Source organism: Trichoplax adhaerens, genomic scaffold (assembly GCF_000150275.1).
Source record: "Trichoplax adhaerens TRIADscaffold_11 genomic scaffold, whole genome shotgun sequence".
NCBI lineage: Eukaryota > Metazoa > Placozoa > Uniplacotomia > Trichoplacea > Trichoplacidae > Trichoplax > Trichoplax adhaerens.
The window spans coordinates 2,224,797-2,238,035 of NW_002060953.1; the positions used below are offsets into that span (position 1 = coordinate 2,224,797).

Sequence of the window (13,239 nt, forward strand, 5' to 3'; positions counted from 1 at the left end):
TAATGATATTGCAAATGCACCCGAAAGTTTCTACTGTCAATAGTTACGGTAAGATAGCCTTAGTGCTATAATTTCCTGCAAAGTAATCAACATATTTCAATCTTTCAGCATCTCAATCAAGAAAACAAAATCGCTGTCCTGTTCGGTAAAGAAGTCTTGATTGTTTGCTGAATTTAGCTAAATCTACGTATGTTATTATAAAACTAATGTTATGAAATTGAGCATGCTATCTAGTCGTTTAAGATTTTTTACTGTACCGCCGCAAAAAGAATTTCTTACGCTGAAAATGACAGTAAAAAAAGAATATCAATTTTACAGGAATTACTCTATTTTAAATTATTTTAAATTCGATACAGTAACTATACCAAGTTTAATTATTTTATTCTAGTAAAGAAAATCCGTTAATTAGATCCTAAGAAGATAAGATGCCGGCATGTATTGAACCTACAATAAATGCATAGGGATAAAAATCAACTGCTCATCTGGTAGAAATCAAACGAAGAAAATCATACAAACTAGGCTACAAGCTAATCAAAACAGATATTGTATTCGCATACATTTTTGGTTAAGTTTCATAGAAAACTTTTTTAGTCAGAAACAGTATTGCCGTAAGTGAAGTACTAAAGTGCTATCGCTAAATGAGCGTAAAAGCTAATTTGATGAACCTTGTTTTAATGAATAATTAGCCTTCTGATTTAATAGATTAGATACTTTACAATCAAGATCAACAGATGGATCATAAGTTTAAATCTCTATTTTGGGCTGCAGTTATTTTGCATATCCTAGTTATTCAAGCTTCAAGCTTTCATGCAGCCGAAGACTGTGATAAATCTGATACAGATAACTGTACTTTGGATTGGCAAATTTCAGAAATGCAGCAATTTTCCGATCAAATACGTCTTAATGGATACATTGTCGTCCATTTCGAAATACCTCATGATATTTCCTGGAATGATAATGTGACATATTATTGGGCAAAATCAGGCTTTGCTAATCTCGTACCTTCTGTAACATCAGCAGAAGCGGTTATTATGTCTGGTGGCTTATTACTATTATTCCATGGTACATTCCATATTAACATCAGCATTCCTTCTCATAGCTGCTGCCATACTCTCCCAGATAATTGCAAAGGCCAAGCTATAACTAGATCCTTGCTCAAGCTTGCTGATATGCACGATAAGGAATCTTATGTATGCTCTTGCCCAGTTTCACGAAGAGGTCATCAAGCTATTACTGGAAATTGCCGATGCTGCAAAGCTTCCACCGACAGCGACCAATTGATGTGTACATTGATTCCACGGATAGGACAACATTCGACAACCAAGGCTTATACTTGGCTGACCTTTATCTTAAGTTTTGCATCAGCTTTCCATTTGATTCGAAAGTTGATTCTGGAAATTCACGATGATTTAGACTTTCGAATAGATCCCAAGTAAATATTAATATTAATCAACTTTTGTTACTGGGCTTGCATATGCAAGATTGCTCTCGGCACTTTCGAATTTAACACTAAATACGAATATCCCAAATTCTATATCAGAAATCTAGAAATGTTAACTGTTAGCCAAGGCTCTGAGAATTAAAATCACAATTTGAACTAGCTTATTTGCATAATTATGCTTCTTATAAGATCAATTAGCAGTCTTATTTTCAGATAATTTCTAGTACTAAGTGCACGAAATGTGCATTCCACGGTCTTTCAACAGAAAATCCAGAAATACACATATCTCAATAAATTTACAAAAAATTAAAATGACGCAATAAAATTTAATAGTGAAAATTCAGTAATACTGACAATCATGTAAATTTATAAGAATAAGATTGTGCAATTAGTTTAATTAATTGATGATTGAATAGAGTAATGATCATTTTATTTTTGGTTCTAGGTCAAAAGTGAAAAAATCTTCGTTAATCTTACTGACTATTCGTCAAGCAACAAAAATCTTTATTCAGGAAATTAAGAACAACATTAAACAATTACTTGAAAGCCATCCAGGAATAATCTATCTTATACCTTTTATAATTGTCATGTTTTCCTTTCCTGCGGCTTTATTGCAATATCTCTGCTATGATCTTTCTATTCAAGAGTTTGACAAGGACTTTCGAGAAAATTACATTACATTCATTATCATTACTGTTGCCTTTGTAGCCGGCTACTATGTGCTCATGATGTTATTGGTAGGACGTATAAAATATAAAACATTAAGTTTCCTTATGGCCTCATTTAATTCAGTCTTTTCTTCAAAAAGAAATCTTAATGTTAAGAAATATATCGAAGCAAAAGAGCATATGCTTTGGAAATTTATATCTGGACAATTACAGTTAAGCCAGAAAATGCTAGATCTCTTAGCTTGGATACCAAGATTAATACTAGTGCCATTAGCGCATCTCCTAGCCAATTTTACTCCTTTTACTTATATTCTATCATTAAGGCAAAAGTTTTCTGAAGTTATTACTTCCACTTATAAGAATGATGTCCTGAAGCAAGCTGTTTCCAAAGCTGGACACCGTTTTATTATCTTTCTATTTATAAATTTAATTTTCTTGGCTCCATTTCTACAATTTGCAGTACGTTTTTCGTTGACTGTTGGAACAATCTTAGCGTCGCAAGGAAGTTATTTCTTGTCCCTATTAGCACCTTTTATACCATTTTTGTTAATTCTACGTAAAGAAGCGAAGAAAGCGTATAAAGCATCTGTGTTGAAGTATAATCTAATCAAAAAATGTTATCAACACCTTCAGGAGCTACTCAAGAAAGACAACTTCTATAGATGCTTAACTTTACAGTTTAAACAAGCGAAATCACTTAAGCAAAAAGATCTTGATAAATTTATCGAGATAGAGCAATCAGAGATAGACAACACAATAAAACCTTACTTAGAAAAGCTTTATAGCGAAAATAGAGAGAAGCCAGAAAATTTAGATAACAGCGACCTAGTTCAGATTTCCAAGCTCTGTATTTATCCATTCCTTTACATCGATGATCAAAAAATAGAGCAAAAGAATAAGACAGAATCAGATTGTAAATATGGTTTACATTTTATTGCTGTAATCAGCGGAGAAGAGGCGACTGCTAACAGTAATGACAAAATTATCAAACTTGATTCAATCTTTGATCGTATGGAGACTTCCACACAAGAAATTATCACCCATTCGTTATTAACGAAAGTCTTTGCAGGGTATGGCGGAGGTATTATGGCTATCACAAAGGACAGCTATCATGACATCGAAAAACTTTTTGGTGGAGAGTATCATCACCTATTGCAGTTTATTATACAGCATTTACATATGATTGCTATTTCCCTCATTCATCTATTAGGCCTGTACTTGTATCATAAGGAAGCTGGCCAAAATCCTAGTCTAAGCTCAACTCTGTCTGTTTTACTAACTTCTCATACATTTATGCAAGGTGCTAAAGCATCGATTCAAGACGGTAAAACCTTGCTACATTCAGATGACATGTGCCAACAAATTGAACACGAAATCATAAAATATATCTTTCACTTAGCTGAGAAAGTGGAGTCTTTATCTAGTAAGAAAGCATTAGAAACTACCACCCCAACAAGCCGGAACAAACAATGTCATGACGATCAAGCCGCAAATAATGCTTAGTTTATATCATTAAATAGACTACTTTATACTAAAGTGATACAATAAATCTAGTAAACCTTAAGGATATATAATATATCTTATTAGTTGATTAATACATCTCTAAATAAAGATAACAAGCAATGATATTAATGTACGATCCAAGTAAAAATTATCTGAATGCAGGGAAGACAAACTCATACTTTCTTCTTATTAGCAAATAAAAATTTCAAGAAGGGAAATGAATTGAAACTGATTTTAATCAATTATTGTGAATAACGAAATATAAGTTTTCTTAATCACTCTAAACTGAAAATAATAGTCAAATATAAATGTAGCGCCATTAATCCTTGGAGTAGTTCAGAATTAGAGCATTGATGAAGAAAGATTTATCTAATAACTCTATCTGATTCATATCAAACGATTAGTAATTTTCGACTCGAGTTTACTGCAACTTAATTAGTAAATAAAGTTAGATAAATTACATGCTATTAAGATAGTAAAATACTGTTCTATCGATAGCTCATTTTATTTATGAGCCCGGTATGTGAGACAACTTCTATTCTCTTTCGAAATAGTACTTCTTTATTTTCACTTAAATTAGAAAAGAAAATAATGCTCTTTGGTTAAAATAAACCTCACTATATGCTACGTTAACTATCCAGGTAAAGAGGAACTCCTTACCGGTAAAAATCAATAAATAAATAGCCTACGCTCATACTTGTTACTTGTAGATGATGTACACAGCATTACATGAGAATGCGTTGATAATATTTTAGTGATCGCAGTATATATTGTATTAATTCTTTTAAGATTGTTTCATCACGGAATAAATTTAATAGATAAAATAAATATTACTGAAATAGCTAATAGTATCTAATTTCTTATATAAAGAATATAAGTACAGCTTTTTACTATTAATTTAAATCTGCACATTAGAATTACAGTCCCCGATCTTTTATGCATCATAATGCAAGGCGGATCATGTGCAATCCATTAGTCAATTAAGTATAGTCCAAATAGGTTAACAATAATTATTCTAAGGCGTAGAAAGACCTATGATTGCAATTATTCTTCGAAAATATAAATAATTATGAAATGTAGTTGTAATGCTGACGAGTTTAGTAAAAAGACTGCGTTTGTCTTTTGTAGTTAACGATTCTGTTTATTGCGATGGCACTGCGACACGAAACGTTGGCAACAAATACTGCCCTTTGTACACGATTACACAGAGATATATTCTACATAACGCAGTGGTAATTATCGGGGCCTACGATAGAGTAAAACTTGTTTAGAACTAGTCGCTTATCTAATGACGATAAAATACGTGTACTATTACAATAAACTAGCATTAATGTCGCGCCGATATACTCAGTGTACATCTACAGTAGTCATATAAATAGTATTATAATCGAGTTTGTAGTCACTTTATTAAATCATCGATTTTATATAATAATGTTTTATATCATCCTGCTAGGAAACTAGCTACTGTATTAAAGGACTAAAAGCAAAGTCCTTCATAGCTTTTAGTATGTAACTATTTTAATTTAATATACAAAATACCTAGAAAGTCATAGTATCTTTTAGTTTTACCCTGCCAAATCTATATGTCGCCATCTTTTCTTCTTCATTGATTTACTAACTATTATATAGATTACTATAGGAATAACTTAAGAGCAATCACCTAATCTAAAGAAAGGGCGTTTCATAGTATACTAAGATTGTAGATAAATATGACTTAGCAACAAAACCCTATCCATAGAGAAAGGGATTTATAACGTGACAGTAAAGTAATGTAATGTTGGCTATAATCGTACAGTTACCGTACAACTTCTCGCTAAAACATCAACCGTTAATGCTAAAGTTAAAATAGTAGTCATAGTTGTCATATAAAATGTTTTGATAAGCGATTGCTGCGATCTTTACAAAATTCGAATTTTGGGGATTCGGATTCCAGATCCGGTCGGATTTATTTTCCATATAATTTCAATTAATTTTAATTTTTGAAAAAAGTTATAAGAGTAGGCTTTAGTTGAGAAAATAGAAAATAAGATGGCAAATGGCAGAGGTAGTGTTGATTGTTAAGTAGTTAGACTGTTATTGCTATGACTAAATCTTTAGGTTTAAAAGTTAATTTATAATTTTATAACTGGATATAATGGATATAATGATAACTGGATTTATAACTGGATAGGATTCCTTTTCTTCCTCTATCCATCAAAGCAAAAGAGCCTGAGGCCTAGTGTAGTGTATTTAGAATATACTGTAACTATATTTTACTCTTAAATATAGACATGTTGTATTGCTCTTATATTTAGACAGACCTACAGTCCGCTTACTCTACATTCATATATAGACTACTGTTTTTAGTTATTACGGTACTCGCTGTTTTCTACAATCATCTGCTATTTTGTAACCTGTTATGGTATATGTTGTATCTAATTCCACAATCCTATTCTCTGCATGTGCTCTATCTTTAAAACTATAAATACTGGCGATTTCTACCTCAGAGTTCATTAGCCTCTCAGTTAGTCTTCTAGTTAGTCTCTCACAGTCCAATACTTCTACTCGTTACTCACGACAGCTTGCACGCTGCTCTACCGTAACTACCTCACTGTACTTCACATTACTAACCTACAATAAAGCATAACTTTTATAAACCCTTTGTTTTAATAATTGTAAATGGCGACTAAATCTCAATCCTCTGAGATATCGAACCCTCCATCACACCTAGTAAAATAAGCCAAAGTCGTATTTCCTTATTGGTAGCTAATAAAAAGTTGACGAAAGCAATTCATTGAAACTGATTTTTATAATTCGTTGTGAATAAAGTTATAGATCTGTTCTAAATAATAGAAGGTGGTTTAGTCATTAGCTGTGACTTTTAAAATTAAAGCTGGTCGTGTTCCATGCATATGGCGAAAAGCTTCCTTAGATTAGTCAGATATTTTTACGATATTAAATAATTTATGAGCCGCTAAGATACAGTACCGTAAATACTTGTACTTGAAGTTTTGCATTTGGGCAGCATCTATTATAATTATCAACTGTCATTATTACTATGGCGTTGTTATGTGAGCACAGCGTAAAACCACTCATTAGTTAATTATCTGCATAAAATAATGTATAACAACTTTATTCTATATATCTATAACAATTTAAATTAATCCGTCCCTAATATTTTTATACTGAGGTAATCTTATTGCAATTTCAAGATGCCAGTATTTTATGTATGATTGCTGTTCCCCTTATTCTTCTGTTAGGATTGCACTTGTATCCTAAGGAAGCTGGTCAAAATCTAAATTTAGCTCAACTCTGTCTGTTTTACTTATTTCTCACTTCTCATACATTTATGGAAGGTGCTATAAGGTCGATTCAAGACTAGAAAACTTTACCATATTGCGATAATTTGCGCCAATCAATCAAATATACAATCATGAAATATACCTTTAGTTTTAACAGCGAAAACGGAAGCTTCACCGAGTAGGAAAGAATCAGAAACTACCTATCTAGCTGGCGCTAGCAAACAATCACACCGTGATCAAACAGAAAATAATGCTTAGTCCAGTGAAGTAAAATACTGTACAGAACATTGCAATATTGAATGACGAATGGCGACTTATGCAAAAATTCTATAAATCGGATAAATCTTAATGGCTAATCAGTCTACTTAGTCAAGATTTTTGAAGTTGAAAATTATAAGTAATGATATTGACCTAAGATCTACAACAAAACATGTCAGCGTCATTTCCCTATGACATATCCAGAAATCCCGCTTATATCTTCCATATATTTTTCCAAACATATCTACCAGTTCTTATGGCAAGTTTGCTTGGACAAGTATAATGGAGGCTTATAAGAGCCGTTTGATCATTCAAGGACGTTTTTGGATATGTCGAGAGTAATATTTAGATTTAGCGTACGTATATACACGTAATACGTAGTGTGCAAAGCATAGTATATATGCAAGGTATTGCTCGGCATTTTTTCTCAGTTTGGTAAAATAATTAAAATAGAATAGTTGCTGTTTCTGTAGCCATGTAACATGCAAGCGCAGCCGAATCAGTATTGACAGTGCGGTACTATAAACTGTCTTTTTCCTTCAGTTTACAACTACTTTATTAACGCATTACAAGTAATAGATCATACATTCACGTAATAGAAGTTAGGATTGCTAGTACAAACTCACGTCGCTTTGCTGACGGTTTACGATAGTGTGCCCATTTGTTAATAATTAACAGATAGTATTACCATTCGACATTATATATATCCCGGTAATAACCAGGTACTACTATAATCACAGCTATGCTTCTAGAATACTACTTTTTAATAATGCATTCACGGATGAAATGCTTTGAAATGCTACATTAAGGTTAGTTAATGGTACAAAGCACACTATGATAACTAATGTACGGTGATGGGCATACCAAGCTAAGATTAGCAGGTACTGTAAGATATCGACAGTGCGGTACAATGTCCTTAGTACTATAGTCAATTCTATACCGATCATTATAATATGTCTAAGTATCGCTAGCGTATGCAAGCAAAGCTTGCTCTGTCGATAAAAACCGTTATAAGAAAATGTAACAATCATAATGGCTGTGTAGAAAACTCTATAAAGATTAGATGTTTATTCAATTTTCATCAGAGTATTACATCAAATCAAAATTGAAAGGCCTAGTGGCCACCCTTAGCGATATCACGAATATTATTTTAAAAATCAGTACCCTACAGAAATTACTACCTTAGAGGTATTCGTTTTACATGAAGAAATCTTGAGGTAAAAAGTACTGTAAGAATCTTATACGGACCTATTGAAATTAACCTATAATCGTTGAGAAATAAGTAGGTACTAATGCAATAGTATGTGAAATAAAAGCATTCAGCTACTACTGTACTTATCAAACTATCTTAATGACAACGCAAAACCGTGACACAGCCATGTTTTCAGATGGTAAAATTGAATAAATCATTGTATCGATCTCGAAGATTTCTGTCCATATCATTACGTACAAATTTTTTGGCAAAATCTAGTATTTTATCAATGCTATCAATTCTACACAAGGTTTCATCCAACTGAAAGCAATCCTGAGTTTCAAAAGCTGGAGGATCCACCTTACTGTACGAACCTTGGCCTCTAGTAATCTCGTTAGAAAATATCAGGCTCGGTAGTCTGTAGCCACATAGCTTTGTAGTTTCATCTTGATGGTAATCGATTAATCTTCCTAGAATTTTACCCACAATTCGTCTGACGGAAGAATCCTTTGAAGATGGAAAATAATAAGCCCCATTTTCGTTGTCCTTAACATAAACTCGATGAAGCAAATTGATAGTGTTGACGTTTCTATGATTCTTCTTCACTGGAAGGCATATATCTACGACATGGCCATGTACCCATTTTCGTATTTTCTTTACGTTAGGATTATGACAAAAGAACCCTTCCATGAAGTACTCTAATGATTTTTTGAATGTTTCAGGATTATCTGCATCATGCTCAAGATCAATCAGCAGTTTTGCTTGTGCTGCATAATCAGTCTCTTTTTTACGCGAAATCGCATCTTTAAGTCGGCTAATTAAGCCGAAGCGTCCCTGACGCTTATGGAGGTATCTGAATATACTTTCTACAATATCTCGTACGAAAGTCTTCATATAATAATAACATTTGGAGTCTTTGATTATTGATATTTGCTGCTGCCGACAACGGCAAATATCGATAGCAATAGCAGCAAAGAAAATAGCTAATTGATCATGTTCGAGGTTATTTGGTATTAGCTTCTTTGATGTGTCAATAATTTTAGATGCTTTCCGACGCGAATAAAACTTAAGCATTAAATTATCCGCTAGATTTATCGAACGTTCCGGGTTACACTTCCTTACGCATTGAAATAAAGTGTTAAAAAGCTCTGATATTGAGATCTTGTTATCTGTCATGTTTCCTTCTCTTATCAGGATTTTAACATATTTTTCCAATTTACGATAAAATTGGTCCAGGAACATGTTTAAAATCTGTTTGAACTTACTACTAAGTAATGAATGATTAATTGAAGGATTAGAGAAGATATTTTCTCTACATTCTTCATCTTCGGAATTGCTGTCATTTGCAAGATTGAAGTCGTTATTTGCAGTATTATCACCTGTAACTTCTTCCGTATGGATGCTATTGGGTGGAGTCAGATATTCCGACTTACTACTAGTGCTGCTACAAGCAGAAGTAGAACGGCGTTTATAAATTTTCTTAGCTTTATCAACGAAACCTTCTTGGATAGAATGTTCCATTGTATTATTGCTATCTGAAATGCTATCGTCATATTCTTGGGTAGTATCTTCAAAAGCAATATCATCTTTTGCAGGGCTACCATAATTATAGTCCATACTTATATTGGTATTTTCATTGGAAAGATTTTCTGCGCGATTTCTGTCACATGTCAGATTCAAACGATCGCGTTCATCAGCAAAATCAGCACTGATACCGCTATCGTCTATTGACGGCAAATCTTTTATAGCTTGATGGTGGTCGTTTTCAACTAACATAGGTTCGTCCGCTGTGTAAGAGATATTACTATCATTAGCGATACTCTTTCGTATGCGATTAGGTGCTTTAGTTAATATGCTATCATCCTTTTTACAAATTAAACAATCATTATTTAATTGATTGGATAATAAATGACTGAGGTTGGTGCTAAATAGGACAACAGTTGATTTTGCCTGTAAAGCTATATTGTATCGTAAATTATTGTCACCTTACCTAGTGTTCGACCAGATTTCTTTTTGTTATTTTTGGGGAAAATGGGTACAGTATATTTATCTATTATAATTATTTGAAGTAGTTTTTAGATGACGAAGAAATTCAAAACGAAAGCATTCTATCTTAGTATTATAAATATAGACAATTTAAAGTTAGGGTTAGGGTTAATTTAAAATAGAGATTAGTTTTAAGCAAATGGCATGGTTTAAGAATAATAATTCAGTCATAATATTTCGACTTTCATTGCCGTTGTTGATAGTGTAAATATTAACTGCGATATATGTTACATTAGCTATAAGATAGAGCGCCTAAGTACATAATTAGAATGTCATCTGTAAAAGTTCTTATAATATAATTATTGCATTGTAGTCTTATAGTACCGTACGTGATTATATTGTAAAGGCAAATTGATAATTCACTATGAAGAATATGGTATTGCATTCGTAAGATTGAGTGCAGCTTGGAATCCAATCCCAGATTGTAACAATATGAATAACAAGTAAATGTGATGCATATTTTCGTATATACTGTATTATATTGATAGTGTTAAGTCAGCTTTTCATAATGATAAAGAAGTAATAATCCCATTGCTAAATTATAGATAGACGTGTATAGATCAGATGATATAATTGAAAAATCTCCGATCGTTTAAATCTTACAATAGATAAGTCGTCAGGGAAACCGCCAAGCTGTAGATAACTGTAGCTAATGAACTATAGATTAAAAATCTTAATAAGTAAGATTTACATCTTTACCCGCAAATAAGCGTATTTTTTAATATAACTTTAAATTTATAATTTTATGATAGACGGTACAATATGACAAATTAATAAATACTGCGCCTGCTAAAAATCATGGATTATAACATGGTACTGTATATATTTGATAGAGTTTATGAGGAGTTCATTAAGCAGAATATACTATCAGCCATGTTACAAGAATTACAAGTATTCCACGGATACATCGTTAGTAATCGCTAGCATGAAAACGTTTTAATTATTGGGGTCGTAGTACACTAGAAATGAAAACATACGTATATATTAAAATATGTAAAAAGTAATTAGCATAGAAATCAATTCCAATACACAAATGAAACAAAGATTACTAAGGTGAAAAAGCAACTTAGCTATATCAACAAATTACTATGGAAACTCTTTTCATGGCCGTGCTAATAATTTTCGAAGTTATTTAATCAGCACATTACACTGTCTCTTTTATACAGTAGATTTATAAATCGTAAGATCATCAGTCATGTGATACAAATCACGGTTACATAAACAGTGCAGTACGTTTACGATGACAGAGTTAACAATTTTCTCTTATAAGTTTACCATGAGGGTATGAATAAAGATTGATAGTTTTACTTTAATTGTAAATTACGATTATATCAAAAGTATTCCCTATATGATTGTAAGCTATAAAAAAACATAATTGTACTGTATATCAATAACAGAAATGTGATGTAATTGTAAGCTACAAGAAAACATAGATACCGGGTATATCATTAACAGAAATGCAATATGACTATAAGCTACAACAATATATCAATTACCCAGTATATCATTAACAGAAATGCAATATGACTGTACAGTGTACACTGTACACGAAGCTACAACAATACATCAATTATCCTGTATATCATTAACAGAAATGCAATGTGGTTTTAAGCTACAACAATACATCAATTACCCTGCATATCATTAAAAGAAATGCAATGTGGGTAATTATGTTGTGAATTTTCATTGTCTTGAATCTTTAGTATAGTGTGCACTGCATTGTACAATAGGCAACTCCAGCTAGAAAAAACTGCTACTATACATCGCTGAAACTGGTATAGAGCTTACTATAATACTGTACTAGAATGATATAGAAATTTTTTAAGAATAGGATGAATTGACTAGTTACTTTGCAGAGACTAGACTGGAAACAATCGTTGCTATGGTGATATTATGGGGGCCAACTTTTTTATCGGTCATTTTAACTCAACTAAGTCTAGTACTGATCATGCCACCATGGTAGTGATAATCGTATGTTGTTTGTATACGACTGCGCTCCAACTTTGCTGCTAGGTTGTTTTATACAGTACAGAAAGGTATATCGTTGCTTATATAATCGTTATTATCTTTTGAGTACTCAGTACAGTAATATACAGCGTTGTGTTTTAGTTTACAATTAGCAGTAAAACTGACCCAATCAACAGTTGTCAATGGCATCATGCTAACAATCCTAAAATAAATGTGAGTTTCAGCAATTCATCAGAACACAGAACTTGTGTGAATATATTACGAACGTAATATCGCTTACTTTTTTGCTCCATGTTTCGTTGATGTTAATCTGCGGGAAGGTAAATGCAAATGAAGGCTTTTTTGATGTATCAAATGGTATTAATAATGTCAAATAGAATGAAGATTGCAATGCTATGTACGGTACGATCAGCATGCCAAAACAGTAAGCATGCCTTGTAGACATCAGTTTCGCTCATAATAATGAAATTACTTTTGCTTCGGCAATGATTGACCGCTATTGAGAAATATTGACAGCTACTTTCCAATCCTACTGAATTTTTAATGCACAAATAGTTAGTTGATCTACGGTTACTGCTACTTTAATAATCCCTTAAATGATTTAATGCACATTTTTCAGTTTTCAACGTTATCTTCTAGTCTTTAAATTGCCAAGACGTATAATTATCTTCAAGTCTTGACTACAATCAAGAACTTCTAAATGTAACTGTTGCCATAGGGGAGTGCGAGTGCTAGTTTATTTATCGTAGAAGAGAAAAAGAGAGATTCTCGCTAAATTGAACGGATTCACAATAGCACTGATCTGATTGCACTTCGTTGTTTAAAATTAGTCGATTGATTACAAAAGTTTATAATTTTTATGATGTTATATATTACTATTAG

At 32.4% G+C, this 13,239-nt stretch overlaps 2 protein-coding genes across 2 annotated transcripts; one reads left to right on the top strand and one right to left on the bottom strand.

The window, feature by feature from the left end:
- Window positions 1-731: 731 nt before the first annotated feature.
- On the top strand, window positions 732-3,612 carry TRIADDRAFT_59630 (uncharacterized protein; the record flags this gene model as incomplete). Its single annotated transcript, XM_002115523.1, has 2 exons — window positions 732-1,432; window positions 1,887-3,612. The coding sequence occupies 2 exons, from the start codon at window positions 732-734 to the stop codon at window positions 3,610-3,612; spliced, it is 2,427 nt and encodes an 808-aa protein (XP_002115559.1).
- A 4,923-nt stretch (window positions 3,613-8,535) lies between these two features.
- On the bottom strand, window positions 8,536-12,650 carry TRIADDRAFT_59631 (uncharacterized protein; the record flags this gene model as incomplete). The annotated part of the gene is made up of 3 exons (XM_002115648.1): window positions 8,536-10,206; window positions 10,329-10,393; window positions 12,638-12,650. 3 exons carry the CDS (start codon window positions 12,648-12,650, stop codon window positions 8,536-8,538), a joined length of 1,749 nt encoding a protein of 582 aa, XP_002115684.1.
- Between the last annotated feature and the right edge of the window lie 589 nt (window positions 12,651-13,239).